The sequence below is a fragment of the Octopus bimaculoides genome, chromosome 4 (assembly GCF_001194135.2).
Source record: "Octopus bimaculoides isolate UCB-OBI-ISO-001 chromosome 4, ASM119413v2, whole genome shotgun sequence".
Taxonomy (NCBI): domain Eukaryota; kingdom Metazoa; phylum Mollusca; class Cephalopoda; order Octopoda; family Octopodidae; genus Octopus; species Octopus bimaculoides.
In genome coordinates, this window is record NC_068984.1 from 39,746,351 (window position 1) to 39,770,562 (window position 24,212).

At 32.1% G+C, this 24,212-nt stretch overlaps 1 protein-coding gene across 8 annotated transcripts in view; it reads left to right on the plus strand.

Moving 5' to 3' along the window:
• The window catches only part of LOC106880470 (cAMP-regulated phosphoprotein 21), a 158,759-nt gene that overhangs the window by 69,477 nt on the left and 65,070 nt on the right, over positions 1 to 24,212 (plus strand). For all 8 annotated transcript variants that reach the window (XM_052967005.1, XM_052967004.1, XM_052967007.1 and 5 more), the window contains 7 exons: positions 102 to 236; positions 4,494 to 4,654; positions 7,770 to 7,904; positions 8,152 to 8,227; positions 11,236 to 11,380; positions 11,481 to 11,621; positions 14,918 to 15,008. In XM_052967005.1, the coding sequence (XP_052822965.1) occupies positions 110 to 236; positions 4,494 to 4,654; positions 7,770 to 7,904; positions 8,152 to 8,227; positions 11,236 to 11,380; positions 11,481 to 11,621; positions 14,918 to 15,008 (876 nt within the window). In that variant the 5' untranslated portion in view covers positions 102 to 109. The remainder of the gene's footprint in view (positions 1 to 101; positions 237 to 4,493; positions 4,655 to 7,769; positions 7,905 to 8,151; positions 8,228 to 11,235; positions 11,381 to 11,480; positions 11,622 to 14,917; positions 15,009 to 24,212) is intronic.

The following is a 24,212-nucleotide window of genomic DNA, read 5'->3' on the forward strand; positions in this document are numbered from 1 at the left end:
ATCTCATTTATTTTCTTGTGATGAAATAAAACACTTGATCTTTACTTCTTGTTATCTATATTTTACTGATTTTTTTTTTTTATATTTCTTCAAATTGACAGAAGTTACCATGGCAGAATCCATAGAGCGGCGTCCTCCAAAACCTTTACAAAAGCAGACAGAGTTCGAAGAGACCGAGGATGACAATAGCACCCATAGCCCAAGCTCTGATCAATCTGACAACACCATAACTGCTGGTAAGTTGAACAGTTTTCTGATACAATTACATTGCTGAGTTAGATAAATGCAGTAGAGAGAATCTTAAATGTGTTAATGTTAAAGAATGAATCTAGCTTGTTGTATATTACAATACAAATAGTCCATAAACACTACTCAAAACACTCTTTAAAATAATTAACAAATAGGGCTGAGAGAAAATACTTTAGGTGAGTGTTCTGCATGCTAAATACATATAAAGTAGATTCACTTGTAGTTGAAAAGCTTTGATTAATTCCCTCCTAGGATTTTATAAAATCTCAATACAACAAGTGAGCACGATAACTCCTGTAATATCAGCTAATCAAAATTCTGGGGTGAAATAGATGATGCAGAGGTTTTTGTTCACTAATTGCATGAATAATCTATGTTGACTGAAGTTTTATCAATTCACTATACTTGACAAAGAAATCATAGTGATTTATGGTAAGGTTGTATGTAGATAAATGATTTATAAAAACAAACTTCGAATCAAAATGTTGGACACTAATATATGTAATATAGTATTCTTAATGAGAAATTTGTTGTGTTTAGGAATTTATTTTTAACTAAGAACTTGATGTTATAACAGAATCGAGTATATATATATGAATGGTAATTTCTAAATATGAATTATTTAATACAAGTAAGAATATCCGTAATAAATGTATACTGTACAGCAGGAGTTTTATAATTCAGCAATGAACTAAGGAGAAAATGTGGTTAGGCATCAAACAGAAGTGTGTGTGTGTTACTGAACAGTGTATATGGTTTTACATGTATGTGTGTGACCTGTATGTTGACCTGTGAAACCATCCAGCTCATGCCAACATGGAAACAAATGTTAAATGTTCTTGATAGCTTGGTACATATGAATGTTGTTCTATATATGTTCTCATTAACACTACCTGAACAAAAGCAGCGTCTTTGTTTACATTCTCCAAAAAGCAAAACATCCATAATTTCAGTGTTTTCATCTCTTTCAATGTGTAAGGGCCAGTTAAATGAAAATACCTTGCTTGTAAAACAGGTATGGGTTGCACGCAGGATGTGCATCCAGCTGTAGAAAGTCTGTCTCAACAAATTTTGTCTATATATATATATATATATATACACACATCGATGTTTGAAGTAGATGAGGCACCTCTACCATCTGAACAAGCAGCACATGCACAATTATCACTGGATGAAACAGATACAGTGAGAGGCAGTCAACCATCTCTAAAAGTAAACTTTCAATTAGAAGAGGAGCCCAGTCAAGGGGATGTATTATGGGTTAAAAGGACAGGTGTAGACACTGGAAATGGAGGGTTAATGAAACAATCTTTATCAGATGCATCTGCACCAAGGTTCAGACACAAAACACCAGAAAAGTTTCCAGCTAATGATAAAAATGACAAAAGCAGTGAAAAAGAGAGCACAAGCACAAACATGATCATCGTCATATATACATATATATATGTGTGTGTGTGTGTGTGTGTGTATATATATATATATTATGGCACTCCGTCAGTTACGACGACAAGGGTTCCAGTTGGTTCGATCAACGGGACAGCCTGGTCGTGAAATTAACTTGCAAGTGGCTGAGCACTCCACAGACACATGTACTCTTAACGTAGTTCTCGGGGAGATTCAGCGTGACACAGAGTGGGACAAGTGTACCTTTGAAATACAGGTACAGCAGAAACAGAAAGAAAGAGTAAGAGAAAGTTGTGGTGGAAGAATACAGCAGGGTTCGCCACCGCACACTGCCAGAGTCACTTGATGCTTTAGGTGTTCTCACTCAATAAACACTCACAATGTTTGATCTAGGAATCGAAACCGCAATCCTATGACCGTGAGTTTGCTGCCCTAACCACTGGGCCATTGCACCTCCTCACACACACACACACATATATATAAAGGACACAATGCATACTGAATGTACAAGGAAACATATATATATATATATATATATAAAATTAATCAAGATGTATTGTTAGAGAATGAGTAAACTGGAGAAAATACTAACCTAATATTTGTTGTGGTGAATGTTTAATTGGAGTGTTATTGCTGTTAAGAATCAAAATTTTAAGCTAAAAACAAATGGTTGTATTTCATGAAAATGTAAACTTTAAATGAAACTGAGAAAGTGTAAATTGAAACTGAAACCTATATTAATCATAGCTATATGCAAGTAATAAAACTTTATTCCCTTTCTTTTAAAAACATTCTAGAAATGAGTGCCTCTGATTTAATGTGTTCCTATCATACTAATTAAATAATACAAATCTTAAATGACCTTGTAGACCAAAGGTTAAAATTGATCTATGAAAATAGTGTTTGTCGTTTGTATTTGTTTAGTATATTTGAGGTTGTTAGAGTGTATTAGCATAGACAGCACAACACTCAAGAAACTTAGTTGTAGGTATGTTATTCTTCTCCAGTCTAAATTAAAATATAATCTAGAACAGGGAAACCTGATACCTTCCTCCATCTGTCTGAGTTTTCAACTTGGACAAATGACAGCATACCTTTGGCTTTCTAACCAACATCACAATGAAGATATGTTGTATAGGTAAGAATTCAATGTGTAGAATTGTGATGAAGCCTCTCATGGTAATACATAATAAGAATTTGACCAAAGAGATGCCCACTGAACCAAACATAGTTATGTAATTACCACTACGTTGTCCTAAACAGTAATGTGACTTCACATTGGTGTAGATAGGAGGAAAAATTAAGAATTCAATATCTAGTTTCAGTAAATAGTGTTTATGTCATTTAATATGGCACGATTATTTATCTACTGTATACAAGATGTTCGAAAAGTTTTTAATGGTTTTGATAAAAATTATTAAGCAACGAAGTCAATTCAGTATGTATCATTAAAATATATTTATCACATAATCAGAATATAAAAATAACAACAACTCTACAAACTTCTGTTGTGTCTAGGGAGAGTCATTATGCCAATATTTACAGACTTCTAAAATTAATCATACCACACATACTTACATACCATACATGCATGCATACATACATACATACAATGCAGCTGTGCTTTAGAAGCTCCACTTTGCAGCACCTTGGGCAAGTGTCTTCTATTATCGACCTGGGCTGTTCAAAGCCTTGTGAGTGGATTTGGTAGGCAGAAACTGAAAGAAGCCTGTCGTATGTGTGTGTGTGCCTATGTTTGTGAATACATGATGGTTGTAAACAAGCATCTCCTTCCTAAAAACAATGTTGTTCGTTTTCAGTCTTCCATGAAACACCTGTCTAGCCATGGGGAAATATTACTTTACTTGGAAACAGATTAGGCTTAGTGACAGGAGAGGCATCCAGCCATAGAAAATCTGCCTCAACAAATTTCATCTGACCCATGCAAGCATGGAAAAGTAGACATCAAAAGGATGATGATAATGATACACTATCATCATTTTACATCTACTTTTCAGACTAGCATGGATTGGACAGGTCGTCATATCTGAATTATTTTTTTATGAGATGCAACTTCTCCCGTAGACTTGTGCCTGTAATGCCTTGTGCTTCATATTTCCTCCATGCATATCATATATCCATATCAGTGCAGTTTTCTCTCTTGTGCACTACTACTGGTTCCTCTAATACTCACTTTTTCTCTCAGCTCATTTGTACTTGGGCATTCATTGTACACCATCAACACACATCCATCAAATTAAACTTGCCTTGTTTCTTTCTAGTCTTTACAAGTCTTGTGCACTCACTGCTCACTTCACTGCTAATGACATCACAGTTCTAACACAAATGCCATATAACCTGCCTTTCACTCTGAGAGAGATGTTTGTTGTCAGCAGAGATAATAGCCCTCTGAACATTTTCCAACTTGTCCTTACTTTGGCTACTATACTTTCTGAACAGCCATCTCTCCTGCTAATTACATAACCTAGATGACAAGTTATCAACTACTTCTAGCAAGCCAGCCAGGCATTTAAGAGAGTCTATTTCCATTGCACTCTTTAGTGTATATTGTTCCAGTGCATCTGCCACATACAAAGCTTACCTTCTCTGTTAGCCTGCCTGTATGTCAGTCCAGTATACCCCTTGAGTGTCCATAACTTATACTGTGTACAACATAAGGAGTTCCTACATACACCTTCCTGCAAATCAAGCGAGGCCATTTCCATGACAATACCATGGTTCTTCTTTCCTACTTGCTAACACTTTAGTCTTTGCTAAGGTTTTATTTTATTTCTTTTACTCCCTGGATTATTTTTTTAAAACTGTACTTTTGTTTCCAGGACCAGATACCCCTGGAGTGCAGTCATCAGGAGAGTCTCCGAAATCAATCTCTCCAGATGACTACAAACCAACATCTTACGCAGATCAAGATGTTCAGCACCATCAGAAACTGCAACATCCAGAACCAGTACAGATTGTCATTAAAAATATACGCTACCCAGTAAGAATATGCTTTAAATTTCTTAATAAAAAAACATTACTTTTATAAATGAAAAAAGGAAAAATAACCATTCATCCTTCTGAAGATTTCTTTTGGTATGAAAAGTTACTGTAATATAACACTTTTGCATTCTCATTTCCTCTTCTTTTTCCAGCTAGAAATTTAGAATATAGGTAGAAAGATAAAGGATGGAATCCAAGCATTATTAATTTAAATGTTTTACTACATATCATTATTCATAAGAGCATCATCATAAATAATCTTTTCATAGTTTACTTCTCATGTTCAAATGTAAGAAAATTTAATTCAAGAATTTGGGTTATTTACTATTGTTTGTTGCTCTTGTGAAGGTGTATGGCTCAGTGGTTAGAGCATCAAGCTCACAATCATGAGGTAGTGAGTTCAATTTCTGGACCATGCTGCATGTTGTGTTCTTGAGCAAGACACTTTATAACACATATTATTTGTAAATTTTAACCACTATTAAGATAGAAATTAGATGTTTTCTTGCCGGTTAAAGAAATTCTATTCATCCTGTCTCTCTTTTAGTGAAGTTTATTAGAAACCTGTTTTAAAAAATTTTATTTTGCTAATAAATATAATACATATATATGATCTGAAACATTTATTGAAGAAAATATATATGATCCAAATTAGGGAAGCTGTGTAGATGGATTGAATAAAAATTACTGAATAGTGAAATTTAGAAATAAAATTATTGTTAGGTAACTAAAAATAGAAAAGGCAAATGTCCAGTCATAATTTTTTTTTTTTTTCAAGGTTTTGAGAGAAAGAGAAATCTATCTCAAACTGCTGGAAATTGTAAAGCAAGTATGTGCTAAGGAAATAGAGAAGCTGATTAATTGATAATAATAAGCACAGCAGAGAGGAAGTAAACTTGAAGGAATTGATGTGAGAGAAAAATAAAAGGGAAAACAGTTGGTGAACATTTGGAAAATATATATAAATTGTGAATGATAGTGGAATAAGTGTATTTAGAAAACATAAATGGTGTAAAAACAACAGTCTTCTGCTTGTGTCGTGAACACATACCAATATACAGGATTATAGATGGTTACATATAAACACTTACATATAATCACATGCATGCATCTTTAAAATTATGTATTGGAATCATTAGACAATGGGTTTGGCCTTTTTTATTTGCAAGGCAATAGAGTGAAGAGTGAGAAAGATAAGCTGTAGTCAGTATTTGTAATAAGCATGAAATAAACAAAGGATGATACAACTTAAATTCTGGTTGCAGACCAAAGGTGGTCTGCACAGAAAGGTTTAACAATAATATGGGGACATTTTTTTCTATGCCCCCATCTTGAGTAATTTTTACAGACATTACATCATTTATGCAAGTGATGCATTTGTGTCTTGAATAAAATATTGAATTATACAGGATTGAACTGTATTTTGGCTATGAAGAGTTTTCTGTGTGGACCACTTTGAGACAGAAGGTCTTTTTTGGTGCTTCACTGCCCTAGCATATTTCAAAGATGATTTTTTTTCTTTTTAAAGCTGCAATTTGTCTGTGCAGTATAGAGAATAAACAATTTTATTTCTAAACAGTTTTTTTAAAATATAGACATGTATATATTCTGTTACTTTTTGATTGTCTGATTAATGTTGTATGGTGTGAAGTAAGAAACTGTTCATGAAAGATGAAGAAATTTTCCTAGGTAGGATATGCAATTAAAAATGATAATGAATAGCAGAAAGATTTATCAAAGGCTTGGAAGAAGGTGTAAGTGTAACTAGAACAAAAGGTTCAAGAGAAATATAGCAGGAAATTAGCTTTGTTCAAATTATAATCAGAATTTGACTAATACAGTAATGCCTTGATATACAAGTCAATTTGTTCCCGGAGGAAAACTCATAAAGGAAAACTCATAAAGCAGAGCAGTCATTTCCCATAGTAGCAATGTTAGAAATCATAATTTGTTCCTAGAAAAATATTTTACCGATAAAATTTATAATACTCATAAATAAATGGCAATAAAACAACAGTAGAATGTAAAGAATATTTTTTGTAAAGTAAAAAGAATGTCGAGATCATTTATGATGTTATTATAATTGTTTTCTGAATCACTTTCACGAACACCATCTCTTCTAGACGCGATCGCCGATTCTCAAGCACTCATAGATGGACTTGTAGATTTCTTTTTAAAAAACAACTCTAGAGTTGTTTGCTTAGAAGAAGCTTTTTTTCACTCTATAAATTTTTTGGTAATATGCAGGAGCATTTGCTATGGTAGTTGAAACTTTTGCATTTCATTCATAATTTGGATCTTGTGCTTAAAAAATAAAACTCATAAACCAGGGGTCTCGTAAAGTGAGGTAATACTGTATTTTCTTTTACCAAATTCCTAAATAATTTTTCAAAACTAGTAAACTTGTTTTCTTTAAAACTTTCCATTTAAGACATGAAAACCTTTGTAAAAAGACTAGTTTTTGAATGATGAATTTTTTTCCGAAAATGTAATTAAGTTTTACTATGTAGGTGACAGGGCAATTAAGTGCCAGCTGTAAAGTTGAAGCTTTAGTAGTAATGTTGAAGAAATACAGTTTAGAGATTCATTTCATTTGAATCAAATTTATATGTATGGGTATTATTGAAAAGTAAAGTGTTTGTGAAGACTATGACATATGAAGAAGTACAGTTTTGAAGATTTGGGCAAATGTGTGATAGAAGGACAGAATAAAAAAGACAGAAGATTGTCAAGAAATTAGAGAATATTTAGGTACAAGAGTCTCCATAAAAGAAGTTTTGGTGCATCCAGTCAATAGTGACAATGATTGGAATGGTTAATGAGGATTATTCAGTTGATATGTCTTAAAAAAAACTTATTAAGTGAATACAGTAGAAATGCAGACAAATTTGTATTAATTTTGAAAACTGAGAAAAACAGCTTCTTAAGATAACTTAGAAATTTAAATAACAAATGCAAAAAATAAGCTTTGTATAATGGGACAGTTTAGGCATCAATTTATCTTTTCTCTTTTACTGACCTGTAAATTGTATAAGTATATTAAATGTATCAACTTTCTAATGTCTGATTTACAGTCTTAATACAGTCTGTTAATTTATTACTTTCTCTTACAGCCACTTCAAACAAAAACTAAATCTTTACGTCGCAGTGCTGCGCTATGCTGTGAAACAGATGAAGATGGATCTCCTCCCCCAGAAAACTACTCCACACACACTGGAGTTTCAAATGATTCGTTGCCACTACCTCAAGTATGATTTGCATCTGCTGATTGCTCTATTTTGAAACATTCTCTTTAATATTAGAAAATAACTACTTTAAAATTTTAACCATAAATATTTTAATTACAATAATTCCAATGTCAAATGTTGCTACCATTGTTTTTTGATTTGCTTTTTTAGTTTTTACTTTTTGATATAGTTCTGTCTGTTTTGCTAAATTTTGATTTATTCATAGAACTAATGTTTTTTTTTTTTGTTTTGTCTTGTTTTTTTGCAGACAACTGGTAGAAATAGGCTTGAAGAAGAAGGTTCACAAAGCTCAGAGGCTGGTACCTCACTGAGTTCTTCAAGAGGTAATACTAACTATTTTACTAAATTTATAAATTATTGAAGGAGAAAATCAGATTTTATCAATAGAATAAGTTACAGATGTCAATGAGATTGATCACATGATAGAACACAGTCTTCAGATACAGAAGTTGACTTTATATCTATGATAAAAATCATTTAGTAACTCAACAGTTTTTTTTAAACTTCAAATATAAATATTTCAGTAATCATAAGATTTCCCCCAAAGTGAGGCTTTTAGTCATTTAAGCTAATTAAGAGAATGGTCTGGAAACAATACTGTAGTAATGTAGTAATCAGAGATTAGAAACAACAGTATTCAGTGAGCTAAACACTGGAGATTATTTTTCAAAGCAATGGGATTACGATGATAAAAAAAGCTGACAGGCTAAGCCACATCTTGGAGTTTTTATGAAATATTTGCATGAAAATTGATAATAAAAGGAACAACTATGAGGAACAAATGAATGTATAGTTGCTCTGAAATCACAGATATGGTTTGTAATATCTTCATCATCATCATTGTACATCGATTGTCCATGCTGGCATGAGTTGGCAAGCTGGAAGGCTGCACCAGACTCCGGTCTGATTTGGCATGGTTTTCTACAGTTGGATGCCCTTCCTAATGCCAACCACTCCAAGAGTGTAATGGGTGCTTTTATGTTCCACTGGCACAGGTGCCATTTGTGTGACACCAGGGTGTATTTACATGCCACCAGCATGGGTGCCAATTTGTGTGACACCAGTATCTGCCACAACTGTAATTTTGCTCAGCTTGATAGGTCTTCTTCTCAAGCATGACATAATGCCAAAGGTCTTGGTCATTGCCTCCATGAGGCCCAACACTCGAAAGGAACTCAGCCACTTTGCCTCCGTGAGGCCCAACGTTTGAAAAATATTCTTTACATGCTACCAGCTTGGGTGCACTTCGTTTGACAGGTCCTCTCAAGCACATCACATCACTAAAGGTCTCAGTCACTAGTCATTGCCTCTGTGAGGCTCAAAGTTCAAAGATCATGCTTCACTACCTCATCCCATGTCTTCCTGGGTCTACCTCTACCACAGATTCCCTCCACAGTTAGAGATTGGCACTTCTTTACACAGCTGTCCTTGTCCATATGCATCACATGACTATACCAGTGCAGTTGTCTCTCTTGCACACCACATCTGATTCCTCTTGTGCCTAACTTTTCTCTCAAGATGCTTACACTCTGTCGAACATGCACACTGACATTGCACATCCGGCAATGCATACTGGCTTCATTTCTCTCAAGCCTATGCATGTCTATTTTCAGCATTTATTGTGTAGATCGAGTCTATCTATATTCAGCATAGATGGAGTCTATTTTCAGTGTTTATTGTACCTGTGCACCTTCCACATACAAAAGTTAGTTTCCCTGTTAACCTCTGATGTTGCTGCACCTTTTATGCATCCAAAGTTTACACTACGAGTAGTTGATGCGTTGATTGGATCTGTTCGAGTGAAGTTAAAAAGAGAAGTGACACAGTGATATTTAGGATTTTTATACACAAAGATCAAGTCTCAGATTATTCATCTCAGTTCAAGAGATTGTAAATTTAGTTCAGACAGATATGAAAAATTTGACATCCCAAATATCTGTCAAGTAAAATGTCTCTGAAATTCTTTTCTAAAAAATTTGAATTCTAAATTTCTCTAGTATAATCTAATGTAGATCTGATGTATGTTTTCCACTTAAGAACGCATTGAAAATCATTCCATATATAAAATTAGCATTTTCATTTCTGTTTTTTAAGAAGCTTCCTGAAAATATATTTTAAACTTTAGATCATTAGACTAATTCTACTAATAATTAGTGAAGAAGTTAAAGAGGGAAGTGATACCGTGATTATTCCTAAATCCTCAATTGCAGAAACTTGTGGAAATGGGAAGATAATTAAATTCATTCTTCATTTATTATTTATTTTTTTTAGTGTCATTTGTCTAAATGTAACACATTTCATTTGGACGTGGCAATTTTATATTGTACTAAATTCACTCATTGAATAATATTCCTAAAACTATTTTTTAGATCATTTATTGTATGTTCAGGGAAAGAAATGTATAATTTAGCATCATCTGCATGTAATTTTAAGGTAGTTGATCTGATGACTGTTGCATTATCACTGATATAAATAAGAAAGGTGACTAGGCCCAAAAGACTGCCTTGGAAATGCCATTCTTTACTGGAAGAATTGGAGAGGAACTCTTTGATATGAAGAAATTGGGTTCTGTTTGATAATCTTCAACCCATTCTATTATTTATATGTTGAACCCATAAGACGGCATTATTTGTATGGGGTTATTTTTGTGACTGTTAATCAAATGTTTTTGCAATATGTATCTGTTGAGAAAACACTATAAAAATGATCCAGACAAGACAACACATGAACAAAACACATGTTGTTGAATACTAGGCTGTGTGAGTTAAGATGGCTGTTTAGAAACAGAAAGCCTATTTCAGCATGGACATCAAAATTACTGAATGGAATTCAGCAAAGAAATTTTATGGTTTCTTTAATAAAATGTTTGACAGTGGAAAGGAAATTACCACTCTTCCATCCTCTATAAATACATCCACACATGCCAACAATTTTAACTTCCTCATCATTGACAAAAATTTTTTTTTTAAATCAACCATCTTAATTGCTATTCACCCAATTTCTTATTTAATTTATTTATATATCTTTAAATATTAGCAATTATTTGCTTTTACGTTTCTCTCTCTCTTCATTTTTTTTATTGATCTGAAAAATAGGGAGACTCTATAAGCAAAGTGACCTTCTTTCAAGCAGCTTTTTCTCAATATTGTTGAGAAAATATGAACAAGAATGAATTTATAATTGTAGAGAAGACAGTTTTAGAAGAGTGTTTGGTTTGGTTCTAAAAAATTAGACATTGTTCAGTTATTGAAAAAGAAACAGACCAAAAGTGTAGTAACTGCTATAACTATCTTCAATATTAGTCTTTTAAAAGTATCTTTGTATATTTCAGATTCCAGTGTTGACATACCATACACTGATTCAACTGGTATAGACCTGGAAGATTTCATTAAGAAAACATTAAATAAAACACCAAAAGATAGGAAAATATTACTTAAATTAGAGACAGACCTCATTAAATTTGTAAAAGAACCTGAGTAAGTATTTATATATTACATAAAATTTGTGTTTTCTCTCTTTAATTTGACCAAGCTGTATTTAAAAGCATAACTTAATTGTTATATTATTTCCTTGCAGGCATCTTTTTCTAAAGTTTCCTCCTATGTCCTCATATGATCGAATGCTTGTCCATCGGGTTGCAGCTTATTTTGGTCTCGAGCACAATATTGATCAAACAGGCAGATGTGTCATAGTGAACAAAACACCCAGTACAAGATTGTAAGTTATTTTGTATTTTTTGTTTACTTAGAACATTCTTTTAAATATAATATTTTACTTGTATTTGATCCTGGTCAACTTTGCTCATATTGAATTGTTACAAGGAGATAATTGATCAAGCAAGTAAGTGTAACCTATGAAGCCAACATTTTAGATATTGAGGAATGCTAATCTGGGTTAAACTTCAACAAATGTTTGGTATTGTAACTATAAATGTTTTCTTATTGTAGATATCCTTTATTATGAGTTGTTTGTTGTAAAACATTTGGCTGCTACATTAAGCAGTTTCATGGACTCATTATTTTTATTAGTAATTTTCAAAGATTTTTGTTCATACACATTATATATGACCATTTACAAATAGATTCTTTTATCACTATAATTAAACAGATAAATAAATAGATCCCTTTCAAATTTGTTAATAAATCAAGAAATCCAGTCCTTTATGGCTTGATAAAACGCATTATTATGCATCATATTTATTTTGCTTCTTCAATTTATATTTTTTATATCCACCTCCTATAATATCAGCTACTCTCCTCTGATAGTTACTTTCCAATACATGACAATGTTTGAAGTTTTTCTTTGGTAATCTGCAGGGGGCTTTGATAAAATGGTGGGGTGTATATTCATTTGGATAAATTCACCATTTGTTTATTCATATTTTGTTAATTGGGAAAGAGTAATTTGTAAAAAGTTACAGATGGTAATGAGCTGATGAAAATGTTTAATGTGGCAGTCAAATTTTCACAACAATCACACCACTGTTTTTAAATATGATACACATAAATCAAAATCTAACTCTTAGGAAAGGTTACCTACAATAAGAAGAAAACATTTATGGTTACAGTACCATGCATTTGTTGAAGCTTAACCCAGATTAACATACAGATTATTCCTAAATATCCAAATGGATATCTGAGTAAATTCATCTTTATTGCACTCCCAAAGAAGTCAGGAGTAGTGGACTGTGAAGAACATTGCACAATTAGTCTCATGAGCCATGTTAAAAAGATCATTCTGCAGGTAAGAAGCAGAATAACACCCAGGATTGGAATTGAACAGTTTTGGCTTTGTAAAGGATGTTGGTACTAGGAATGCTATTTTTATATTGAGAAAGATAACCAATCAGGCAGTGGAGATGCAAAAAGATGTCTTCGTGTGTTTCATAGATTACCTTGATCTGCATGGAAAAGACATCTGAATCTTGCTGAGTCTGTGATGGAACTAATCAGCATGCATAAAGATGGATGACGAATGCAGTGAGTACACTAATATCAGGAGAGAGGTTGGACAAGGATATGTTATGTTGTTAGATCTCTTCAATTACTACAGCAAATTGATCATAAGAGGACTGAAGAAGGAAAAATGTCTTAGGATAGGAGGCAGAAACATCACAAACATAAGTTATACAGATGACACAGTCTTACTTGCAGAGTCAGAAAAGGAGCTGCAAAGACTTCTGGATGTAGTAGTGAGATAAAGTGAGAGGGAAGGTCTGTTCATAAATTGTAAGAAAACAGAGTGTATGGTGCTGAAAGTGAACACTCAAATTATTAAGCAGGTCTCGTCCTTCAATTACCTTGGAACTTTGATCACAGAAGACACAAGATGTGTGAAAGAGATCAAAAGACAAGTAGTGCTGGCAAAATCTGCATTGTCAAAATTGTATATCTTGAGAAACCATATTCTGAGCATCAAGACCATGATCCATATATTGAACGGCTATGTCTATCCTGTGTTAATGTATGGAAATGTGGCAAAGTATATAACACCAGAAATGAAAAAGTGCTTGGAGAGCTGTGAAATGTGGTTCTTAAAGAGAATATTGAGGATAGCATGGACAAGCGTCTAATGAAGACGTGATGGCCTGGGTTATAGTAAAAAGAAAACTATTTCGTGAGATAAGGGCTAAACAACTGAGATTTCTTGGTCATGGATTAGGAAAAGGAGCCTGAAGAATTTAGCAATGACCAGAAAGATTGAAGCAAAAAGAAGCAGAGGAAGGAAAAGGATGATATGGATGTCAAGCTTGACAATCTGGTTGGAAGAAAGAGTCATTAAACATCAGGAAGTCGGATTGTTACAGAAAACAATGAACAGAGGACATGATCACTTATGTCCTACATTCTGGACATGGCACCTAAAGAGAAAGAAATATCTCATAGGTCCAGAATTTCTTTGAACATTTCTTAATTTCTGAAGTCATGCATGCACTCATTTGTCAATAGATATAACTTGTAAGCCATAAAAAAATGCCCAGTATATTTGGTAAAGTGGTTAGCATTAGAAATGGCATCCTGCTGTATAAAGCAGACTTTGGAACTTGACACAGTCTCTGACTCATCGGTTCCTGTCAAACCATCTAACCCATGCCAAGATTGAAAAAAATCAATGTTAATAAATAACAAAGATGATAAAGACAAAGAAACTAAAAGCCCTTTTATCATAAAAATTGTTTTAACCCTTATACATTGGATGATTCTGAAGAACAGCTTATCTGTTCATCATTGTCTTTTATTATTTTGTTACAAATGTTGCTGTTATTAGCTCCTTTTATGTAGGATGTAATTTGAAGATTATTTAGCTGCTATTTCTATTAGGGCATGTGACCAGCTGTAACTTTTCACATATGAATTAACCCTTTTGCTACCAGCCTGGTTGAAACTGGCTCAGGCTTTGAGTACAAATGTCTTGTTATCATTAGTTTTGAATTAAAATCTTCCACCAAACCTTAGTCACAATTTATGTTCCTAACACTAGCTGAATAATAACTAAGTTATTTTACTAAATTCTTTGTTATATTTAATGTAACTGAAACACAGAGCATCTCAAAATAAATACAGTAACAAAAGAGTTAAAGTAATCTTGAAACAACTTTGAAACAAATTAAAACAAACTTGGAGCAAATAAAAAAAATTTTTCTAATTAAATAAAGCCTTTGCTTTAACTTTATTTTAATTTGCTTCAAAGTTATTTTAAATTGTATCTGAAATAGTTACGAAAATTTCTCAATGTTTTGTTATCAGAAAATAATTTTTAAGCACTGGTGTCCACAATAATTTGGTCTCAATTTTGAGGAATTTTTTTTGTTTTAACAGAAAGATTCTGCAAGAGATGAAAAGAATGTCCTCTGACAGGAGAGGACATAGAATATTTAAAAAAATTAATTATATCAATACAAACACTAAGGAAAAAAATAATAAAATAATATTTTGGTATGAGCAAATAAAGTTAATATTACTTAGAAATTGCTTCCTTTAATGTTTGCTAACTTTATTTTCTGTTCTTTTTAGACCTGAATTCAGTTTTCAAGAACACATACATGACTCTGATACCAATGTAGGAAAAAAACAGATACTAAAAAGAAATGGAAGTTTGGAAGAGGTAAGGAAAACAACTTTATTTCACTTAGCAACATTTTGTGATTTTTTTTATACAAATAAAAGAATGCTAAAAGCAAAATTTAAAAAAACATTTGAAAATAAAATATTTCAGTATATCAGCCAAAAAAAGAAAAGTCTATCTTCTCAAAACAATTTTCAATTATTCAAAGTAGTTGGCATTTTGTCTCATTGTATACAATATTTTCATATTTAATTTTTAGTTTTGCTCTGAACTTTTTATTAAGTTTACATATAATGTTCAATAATGCTGTTTTCATACTTGTGCTATTTTTAATGTAAACTTACCTAACTTGTTAACTGTTATCTTTGTGTATTCTATCATTAGTAGACATGTATCCTCTTGGAGTAGATTGAATTCTATAGAGCCTTAAAATTCTTGCCATGCATAATTTTTTTAAGTAAAGCACAAAATAGCTTATCAGAATTATCCAAATTAAAACATATTTTACGCAAACTATGAAATAGTTATTTTATAAACTATTAGAATATTATTGACTTAAAATTCTAAAAGTAATATCTTCTGTATTTAAGTGGTCCACATCTTTTCATTTATAAAATCATTTGAAATGATTGTAGAATAAAATCAACATATAGTTTTATTAGAAATTTATATATTCTGAGTTCATAGCAATTTAAAGAACTCAGAATTGTACTTCATTGGCATCATACAATTAAATTTGAATGAATATGTGATTAACTAAAATTTCTTCATACTATTCCATTGGATTATTATTTTTATCATTATATTATGGACATATTACTTTACTTCATAGCAATGTCAACAGATACATGTTTACCGGCAATTCAGATGTCTAACCAATTTCAGTTTTAGTGTAATTATAAAACTTAATTTGAAGGTTTGTTTCAAAGCAATTAAGATAGTAATTCTCTAAAACCATGTTCCTTATGGAAAGATTAGGAGTGAAGAACACATTAATGTATATTATTTATAGATACATTGATATTTCTTTAACATGCAAAATATTAGAGTGTCTTTTATTTACAGCAAAACTTCGAGATCACCATTTTTTTAGATATTTAACTTCAGAAACTAGTTGTGCTCATGATATGTATTTTTCAGTCAAGTTATCTTTAAAACTTATGATATAGGTACTTTTTTTATAGCCTTAAAAATTACTTTTTGTTCTTTATAAGGGATAGTGAATGTCAGTGTGTTGTTGAGCTTTTTGTCTGGGTATTGTGAGTGCTTGGAATATCTTTACCCTTAGATGCTGTGGTGGCTTCATACATTTACTTCTGGATGCTATGGTGGCTTGATACTTCTACCTCTGGATGCTGTGATGGTTTTGTACGTCTGGATTCTTTGCTGGCTTTTAAAACTCAATGTTGTGGTGACTTTTACTTCTGGATGTTGTGATGGCTTTTACCTCTGGATGTTGTGGTGGCTTTTATTTACCTCTAGATGTTGTCATAGTTAAATGATTTTTTTGGCATTACATTATCTGAGGTGCTTTTATTTTGTTATATGTTAGTATTTTAGTGAAGGATACTTCAGTAATTTAATCATTTAAGTCACTGTTGTAGCTTTACACATTTCAACTCAGCATATACTTTTGTTTCTGAATTCTGCATTGGATATTTTTTATGGGTTGACAGGTAATTGACTGTAGCCTTCATCTTCAATGAACTAGATTTTCTTTGGAAACATCCTATTGTATGTCTAACCTTGTCCACAGATGAAATTGTTTTTTGTTTTGTTTTGTTTTTTTGTTATTTTTTAAGACAATAAACATTGTTGCTTGGTTCTATTGATGTATGAAAATATACATGTATATTTTTAAAAGGTTCTTTTAGAATTAGTATCTTTATACTAGCTACTTGATGCCCATGTCACCATCTTAAAAAAGATCTGAGAGCTGCTGAAAGTAAACCTCTTATTGATTGGGCTTAAAACTGAAATCTTTACCCTTTGTGATGATGACTTCCACGAGTGTCTATAACTAAACAAGTTTTTAATGAAAATTACTTATATAAATAATCTTATATAAAGATTTAAATAGGATTATTTTCAGTCATTGGAATTGTAGAACAGACATATAACAAACACAAACATTCTTAGAAAATATTGTATATCTTATTTATATGCATATATATTTTTTTTCAATATTGATGTAAACAAAATATAATGCAGTTATTAACTATACTGAAATAGTAAATCATTTATGTTTCTTGTCTCATGATTATGCAATATATGCAAATTTCTCCGTTCATTGTTTTTTTTTTGTATATATATTTATGATTCCTTGTCTTGTAGAAATGTCTAAGGTTTATGATTGATTCCAGGAAGTACTATGGAGCATATGGACTATTATATCAATTTAAGTTTATGATATATATATGTGAAACTGTATAACTTTGAGATTAAACTTTTAATCCTTTCTTGTATTTACCATTGGCTCTAACATCTTTGTCTTCTGTGCAAATCTCTTGATTTAGATTTTATTTTTGCAATAGATAAGCTGGGTCTAATTGAGAAATTTCATACGTGAAAGTTGCTCTTTCAACTGCTATATTTTTTTAAACTGTATGCTTGGTAATTACAAGAATCAACATTGCTAAATCATAAAGTCTTTAGAATTAAAAACGTACACATGCATAGGTGCGTGCTTGTGTGTGTGTGTGTGAACCTTCATCTTTGATAACTCCATGGATTATATTTCCTGTGAAATACAATGCTATATTTTGCATGAAACTTTATAAGTTTCATCTGTTATTTTTTAACAAGTGTAAATAATAGTTAGCTAGAACTGATTATTTTTCTTTTGTTCTTTTATGAACATCTGGAAGAGTAACCAATCTATATTCTGTTATCAAGGTTGCTATGCATAGAAACTAGTTATGTGTTCCAGTTCTCTCTCTCTCTCTCTCTCTCTCTCTCTCTCTCTCTCTCTTTTACTCTCTCTCTCTCCCTCTCTCTCTCTCTCAGCACTTATACTACCAGCCCTGCATTGTTTCTCTTATTATTAACCATATAAATCTGTCATGTAGTTAAGACAATTTATGCTATCTTAGAATAACTGTTTACAATCATTAATGTTTTTTCATCAAGAGAAAACAAATGCTTGTTAGCTTAACCAAATTTACTGAAATACTTATATACACAATTTGTTTTCTACATTTTATTTTTCATGAATAAAGCAGATTTTTTATTAACAAGCAAAGTTTATTCAAACAATATCTATCGTATATATAATTCATATATGAAACACATGTTCTCTTACTCTTTTTGTGTGTGTGAGGGGCAATGGGGACAGAGTTTGACAGAATTCAATTTACTAAAAATTTGAACTATTTGTTTTTTATTCAACATAGAGCAGATAAATTTGTTTTGAAACAGTCATTTTATTGTATGGGTTAACAAATGGATTTTTTTCCTTTTGATTTATCACTATTATTTTATGATTTTAAGGAATAATTAAGCAAGTTGGCTTTCAATAAAATATCAAGCTTCGAAATTTCATAGTAAGATTAAAATGTTTATGCCTGTAAATGATACTTTGTTTTTCCTTGAAGCACCACTCTTGAAAACAAAGGTTTTATTATTTTTGCATATTAAACTATGTGTTAATATATCAGAATAATATGATAATATTCAGTAAAAACCAGTTAGGTATTTTCCAGTAACATGTAAGTGAAACAGCTAAACATTTTTACCAATTATCTTTGTTATTAGAGATTTCATTATTTTGTCTAGAAACTCATTAATCTATTTGTGATCTTATTTCTGATGAAATATCTTGTCTATTTTTTCAATTAATATATTTATAATAATAATAATAAAAAAAAAGAAATTGGGGCAGTTTCATAATATAACTCCTTTTGTCCATTCTTAAGCTGCATTAGGATCAGAACTTTAAAAGGTCTTACTGAAATTATTATGAAAACATGATTCATACATGTAAGATTTAAAACAGGAGGATTTGTATCAAAGAACAAATGATACTTTCAGAAGGGTTCATATGAAAAGAGTTAAAAGGAAGATACTTTCTAGATTGTAACATAAAAGAAAGAAAATAGCAAAATGAAAAAGAATAAGACAGAAAAAAATACTTTCATTATGTAGCAAAGATTTCAAACATTTTCATTGATGCTTATGTTTTATTATATTGATAATCCAGTAGATTATAACAATCTAGTAATTTTATTTAAGTAAAATTTAAATGATGTATTGATACTTCATAAAATTTTTAAAGCTTAAACTTTCTTCCTAGAGAAGAAAAATAAGAGACATTTAAAAAAAAAAGAAACTATAAAATCAATTTTGTAAATTAATTACAAAACAATTTTTTAAAAAAGGAGTGGGGGCGGGGGGGTCAATATGGTTCAGAAAAATATTTATTCACTAAGTTTTCCAAGAGGATTGAATTGATGCTCACACAATATAGTTACCTATATAATGGTGCAATACTATTTCATACAATGTAAAATGTAGTTGTATGAGGCCAAAAACAGCCAAGTGCTCTCTGATAACATGAAATTTTTTTTGGTAATTATTAAATTTCATTTCTGTCAATAATATTTTTGAGAAAAGTATGAATGTCACAACTTCCATTATCTAAATTCTGTAAAGTATTGTGAATGTGAGTAGAATTATAATGAACAGAAGATTAATGGTCTTGGACTTCTTATCTATTGCAAACGACAGCAGGAAAGCATTTCACTTATCTTCCTTGGTACACTATAAGAGTTATTTTGCTGTACTTAGAAGCATAGATGTTTCTTTAAAAACTTGATTAAATACTGTATTTTGATGAAAAATGTGATTAAAAAAATTACAGACGAAAGTGAAATTAGAAATAGATATTTAAAACTCAGACTTCATAAAACCTTCATATATGTATACAGAGGAAACAAGTTTATTGTGATCTTGAAATACATTAAGCCAAAAGAGGATGGTGTATATCTATGCAGGCATTTTGGTGTTCACTTACAATTCAACTTGAAGCAATGCAAGGTGTGAATGAAATAACCTGAGTCTTTTAACAAGAGAACCTACTGTAATTATTGAAGTGGTAAAGCAAAAGAATGGAAGCTGAAAAAAAATAAATTCAATTCCTTAAGTTGTGAATCTAGATAATAATTTCTAATTAAATTCCATATGAAGATATCTTTGATGTTTGGCATATCAATGAGTGTCAACAGCAAATAAGGTAAAGGAATGCATTTATCATTGAAAATTATTGGGAGCCAATACACAAAATTATCAAAATACTTTTTTGCAATTCAATCTTTTAGACAGATTTTTGGTCCAGTAAAGCAACTCAGAAATAAATTGCTTTTCAAAATAAATAAATAAATAAAAATAAAGAAGCCTTGTACTTTGCATTTGTTGTTGTTCTTGTTGTTATATGTATGTTTGTGAGTAAGCAATTGTTACGATAAAAATTACTAAATGGCTTAGGAAAGTAATGTAATCACTCCAGAGCAATGCTAGAGCACACCAAAGATTTATAATGTACATAAGAGAAAATTAAATCTTTGTAGTTGATTATTCAATATTTGTATTGAATATTATATATCTGCCTTTTTGTGCCTGAATGAGTTGGATATTTCATCAAATTTAGACAACTTGTTGATTTTACAGTTGAATGCACTTCCTAAAACTAACCATTCAACCATAAATTAAGAATATTATCTATTTTTCAGCAAGTAATATATTTTGCATATATGCATACACAACAAACCCCATAAGTGTATGATGTACTATAGACTAGTACATCATCATTTTGCCTCTTAACCACTGAAGAATTCATGATCAGGTGTTGTGAAAACCTTTCCTTGCAGTGAATATTTCAATACCAATTGCAGACATACAGAAGCAAAATGATATACAGAATCAATGAACTTGGACATAAGTAATGAGAAATCTGTGGCACCATTAACCAAAATGTAGATAATGAATTGATAGTAATTCACTTATATGAAGACATTATAAATAACATTTCTGTTCCACATACAATAATAATACATCATTAGATATTTTTTCAGAAGAAATCAAAATAAGTTGATTAGTTTATTTACCTAGAATCAATAAGAATAGTTCATTTTATGTCAAAATCATTCAGTGAAAAATTTCACTTGATATATCAGCAAAACTTTGGAATCAAAAATAGACCATTTACAATTGTAAGAAAAGAAATTTTTTTGATGAGTAGTGAGAATCTAAGAGATATACTGTTCAAGTAAGCATGACTTGCAGTGGTACAGATGCTATATGATCTCATTCACCAGTTACTAGAGAGAAAACCAGATTAACTAAACACACTGTTGAGGTGAAATGACAGGTTGGCACATCCTCTACTCTCATGTACTGAAATGATTTTTAGTAAATAAGAGTATTATTATTCTTAGTTTAGAAATAAAAGTTTCTAATCTAAATCCAGACTGGTTATTATGTACACATAGACACCTGATCAAAATGTATATGTAAAAATTGTCCTTTCTAAAGATTAGGTTAATAGTCCAAAAAATGATCTTATTAACAACTAGTTTCAGATATGTAACCATTTAATTTTATTTTTCCCTTCTTCAGCACTCTTTATCTTCTTTCTTTGCACTCTTCTTTATAAATCACTATCTTGTAGAGATATGAGATTTGATGTACTGGAAATAGAATTTGATATAATTCATTGCATGTAGAAATGTTAGTAATGTTTGCCAGACTACTTGGGGACTTACCTTAGTAATCAAGATATTAAGTAAAATACAAAATGTAAATGAAACACCAGAGAAAGTTTGTAAAGGACAAAAGAAATTAAAGCTAGTTCTGATCACTTCTTTCAAAATGAGTCAATGAAGGAGCTTCTGTGTAGTTACTTAATCTGTTAGAAATAGCAACCAAATCTCCCTCAAATCTCACACTACCACCTTGAATAGAAAAAGGTACATTGAATAATGTAGTTCAAGATACACAATGCCAGAGGAGGACAGGTTGGTCATAGTTGGAACACCTTTGATCATAGGTCTTCACAGCTTAGAATTAAGTAACAATTTCTTTCAAACTAAACCCAGAAGGAAACCTTTTTTTTTTTTTTGTAGTCTTTTGACTTGCTAGAAACAATCAAATCCCCTTCAAATCTCATTGAGATGTCTTAAAAACAAGCAATGTGGTCTGTAGCTCATAGCATATTATACCTGACAACAAAAAAATGATGAGATGTTCATAATCAGAGATCTGCTGAATCATGATCAATTTGGAGAAAAACAAGATCTTTTAAGAAATTAATTAAAATATTTACAGATATAATTAGCCGTGTGCCTCTATCTTTTGGTTTGTCAGTCCCCCTGATATGCATATCAAAGGCAGTCAGCTGCTTTGCAATTTTGACTGTGCTTGTATTTTGTGGAAATATTGACAGGTCATTTATTTGGCTAAACTATGATACCTTCATTATGCCATACTTAGTGGAAACACTAACAAATCATTGAGTAGAAATATACGAAAGTTTACCTATATTGTGTGTATATATTATTATATAAGGCAGCATGCTGGCAGAACTCTTAGCATGCAGGACAAAATGCCAGTAAGCATTTTGTCCATCTTTACATTCTGAGTTCAAATTCCAGCAAGATCTGTTTTGCCTTTCATCCTTTTGGGGTCAGTGAAATAAGTACCAGTCAAGCACTGGGGTCAATGAAATCAACTTACCCCTTCCCCCAAAATTCCAGTCCTTGTGCCTAAAATAGAAAAGATTATCTTATATAAGGCAGCAAGCTGGCAGAACCATTAGCACACAGGACAAATTGCCAGTAAGCATTTTGTCCATCTTTACATTCCGAATTCAAATTCCATCAAGGTTTACTTTGCCTTTTGTCCTTTCAGGTTCGATGAAGTGAGCACCAGTTGAATACTGGAGTCTGTGTAATTGACTTGACCCTGCCCCCAAATCTCAGGCCTTGTGCCTATGGAAGAAAGGAGTACGAGGTGGTATCAAACAGTTTCTGGATTAGTTATGTTTAATAAAAGATAATTTGTTTACCTAAGTTTTAACATCATCTCCTTCGAAAGAGTCACCTTACGCAGCAATACTCCGGTCCCAGCATTCCTGCCACTTTTGGAATCTAATCTGGAAGTCGTTTTCTTTAAGCAAGTTGAGGACCTTCTGCAATTCGCTTTGGACCTCGACAACAATATTAAAATGGCGACCTTTGAGCTGCATTTTTATTTTAGAGAAGAGATGGAAATCTGCAGGTGCTCAATCTGATGAATAGGGCAGATGCAGAAATGATACCATGTTTTTGGTGAGAAATGCATGAGTGGGGAGAGCTCAGTGACAGGGTGCATTGTCATCGTGAAGAATCCAATTCTTCGTGTTCCACCAATCTGGTCACTTTCACCAAATGTCTTCCCTCAAATGCTTCAAAATGTCACAGTAAAACTCTCAATTCATGGTCTGACCCTGGGGGATGAATTCTCGATGCACAATACCACATTTCTGGTGGTAACATCATCTTCCAAGGATGGTCTTCTGCTTTTGAAGCACCTGTGCCACTTGAAACATTATGTACAACCCATTGCATCATTGTCATAAGCTTGCTAAAGCATGCTCAATGTCTCTGTAGCTGATTTCTCAAGTTTAACACAAAATTTCATGTTGGCTCTTTGTTCCTGTCCATGAAAAAATCTTAGACTACAGCATACACATGATCACAAAAACAAATTTCACAACTTGCAAGTAAACACAGCAATGTCACTCAACACACTGCTTCATGAACACCATTGCTAGCTCTCACTGCACATGCAACTGTGTGCTGCCATCTGTTGGCATGCTAGAGAACTAGTCTGGGAACTTCTTGATACCACCTCATATTACTTTTATTTCATCATCATCATCGTTCAACATCCATTTTCTATGCTGGCATGGGCTGGACGGTTTGACTGGGGACTGGCAAGCCAGGAAGCTGCACCAGGCTCCAATCTGATCTGGCAATGTTTCTACAGCTGAATGCCTTTCCTAATGCCAACCACTCTGAGAATGTAGTGGGCACTTTTTACGTGCCACCGGCATGGGAGCCAGTCAGGCAGCACTGGCATCGGCCACGTTCAGATGGTGCTTTTTACGTGCCAGTGAGGCGGCACTGGCAATGACCCCCGCATGAATGGTGCATATTTCCACAACTACAATTTCCATTTTTGATTCCGATTTGATTGAGATTCTGATTT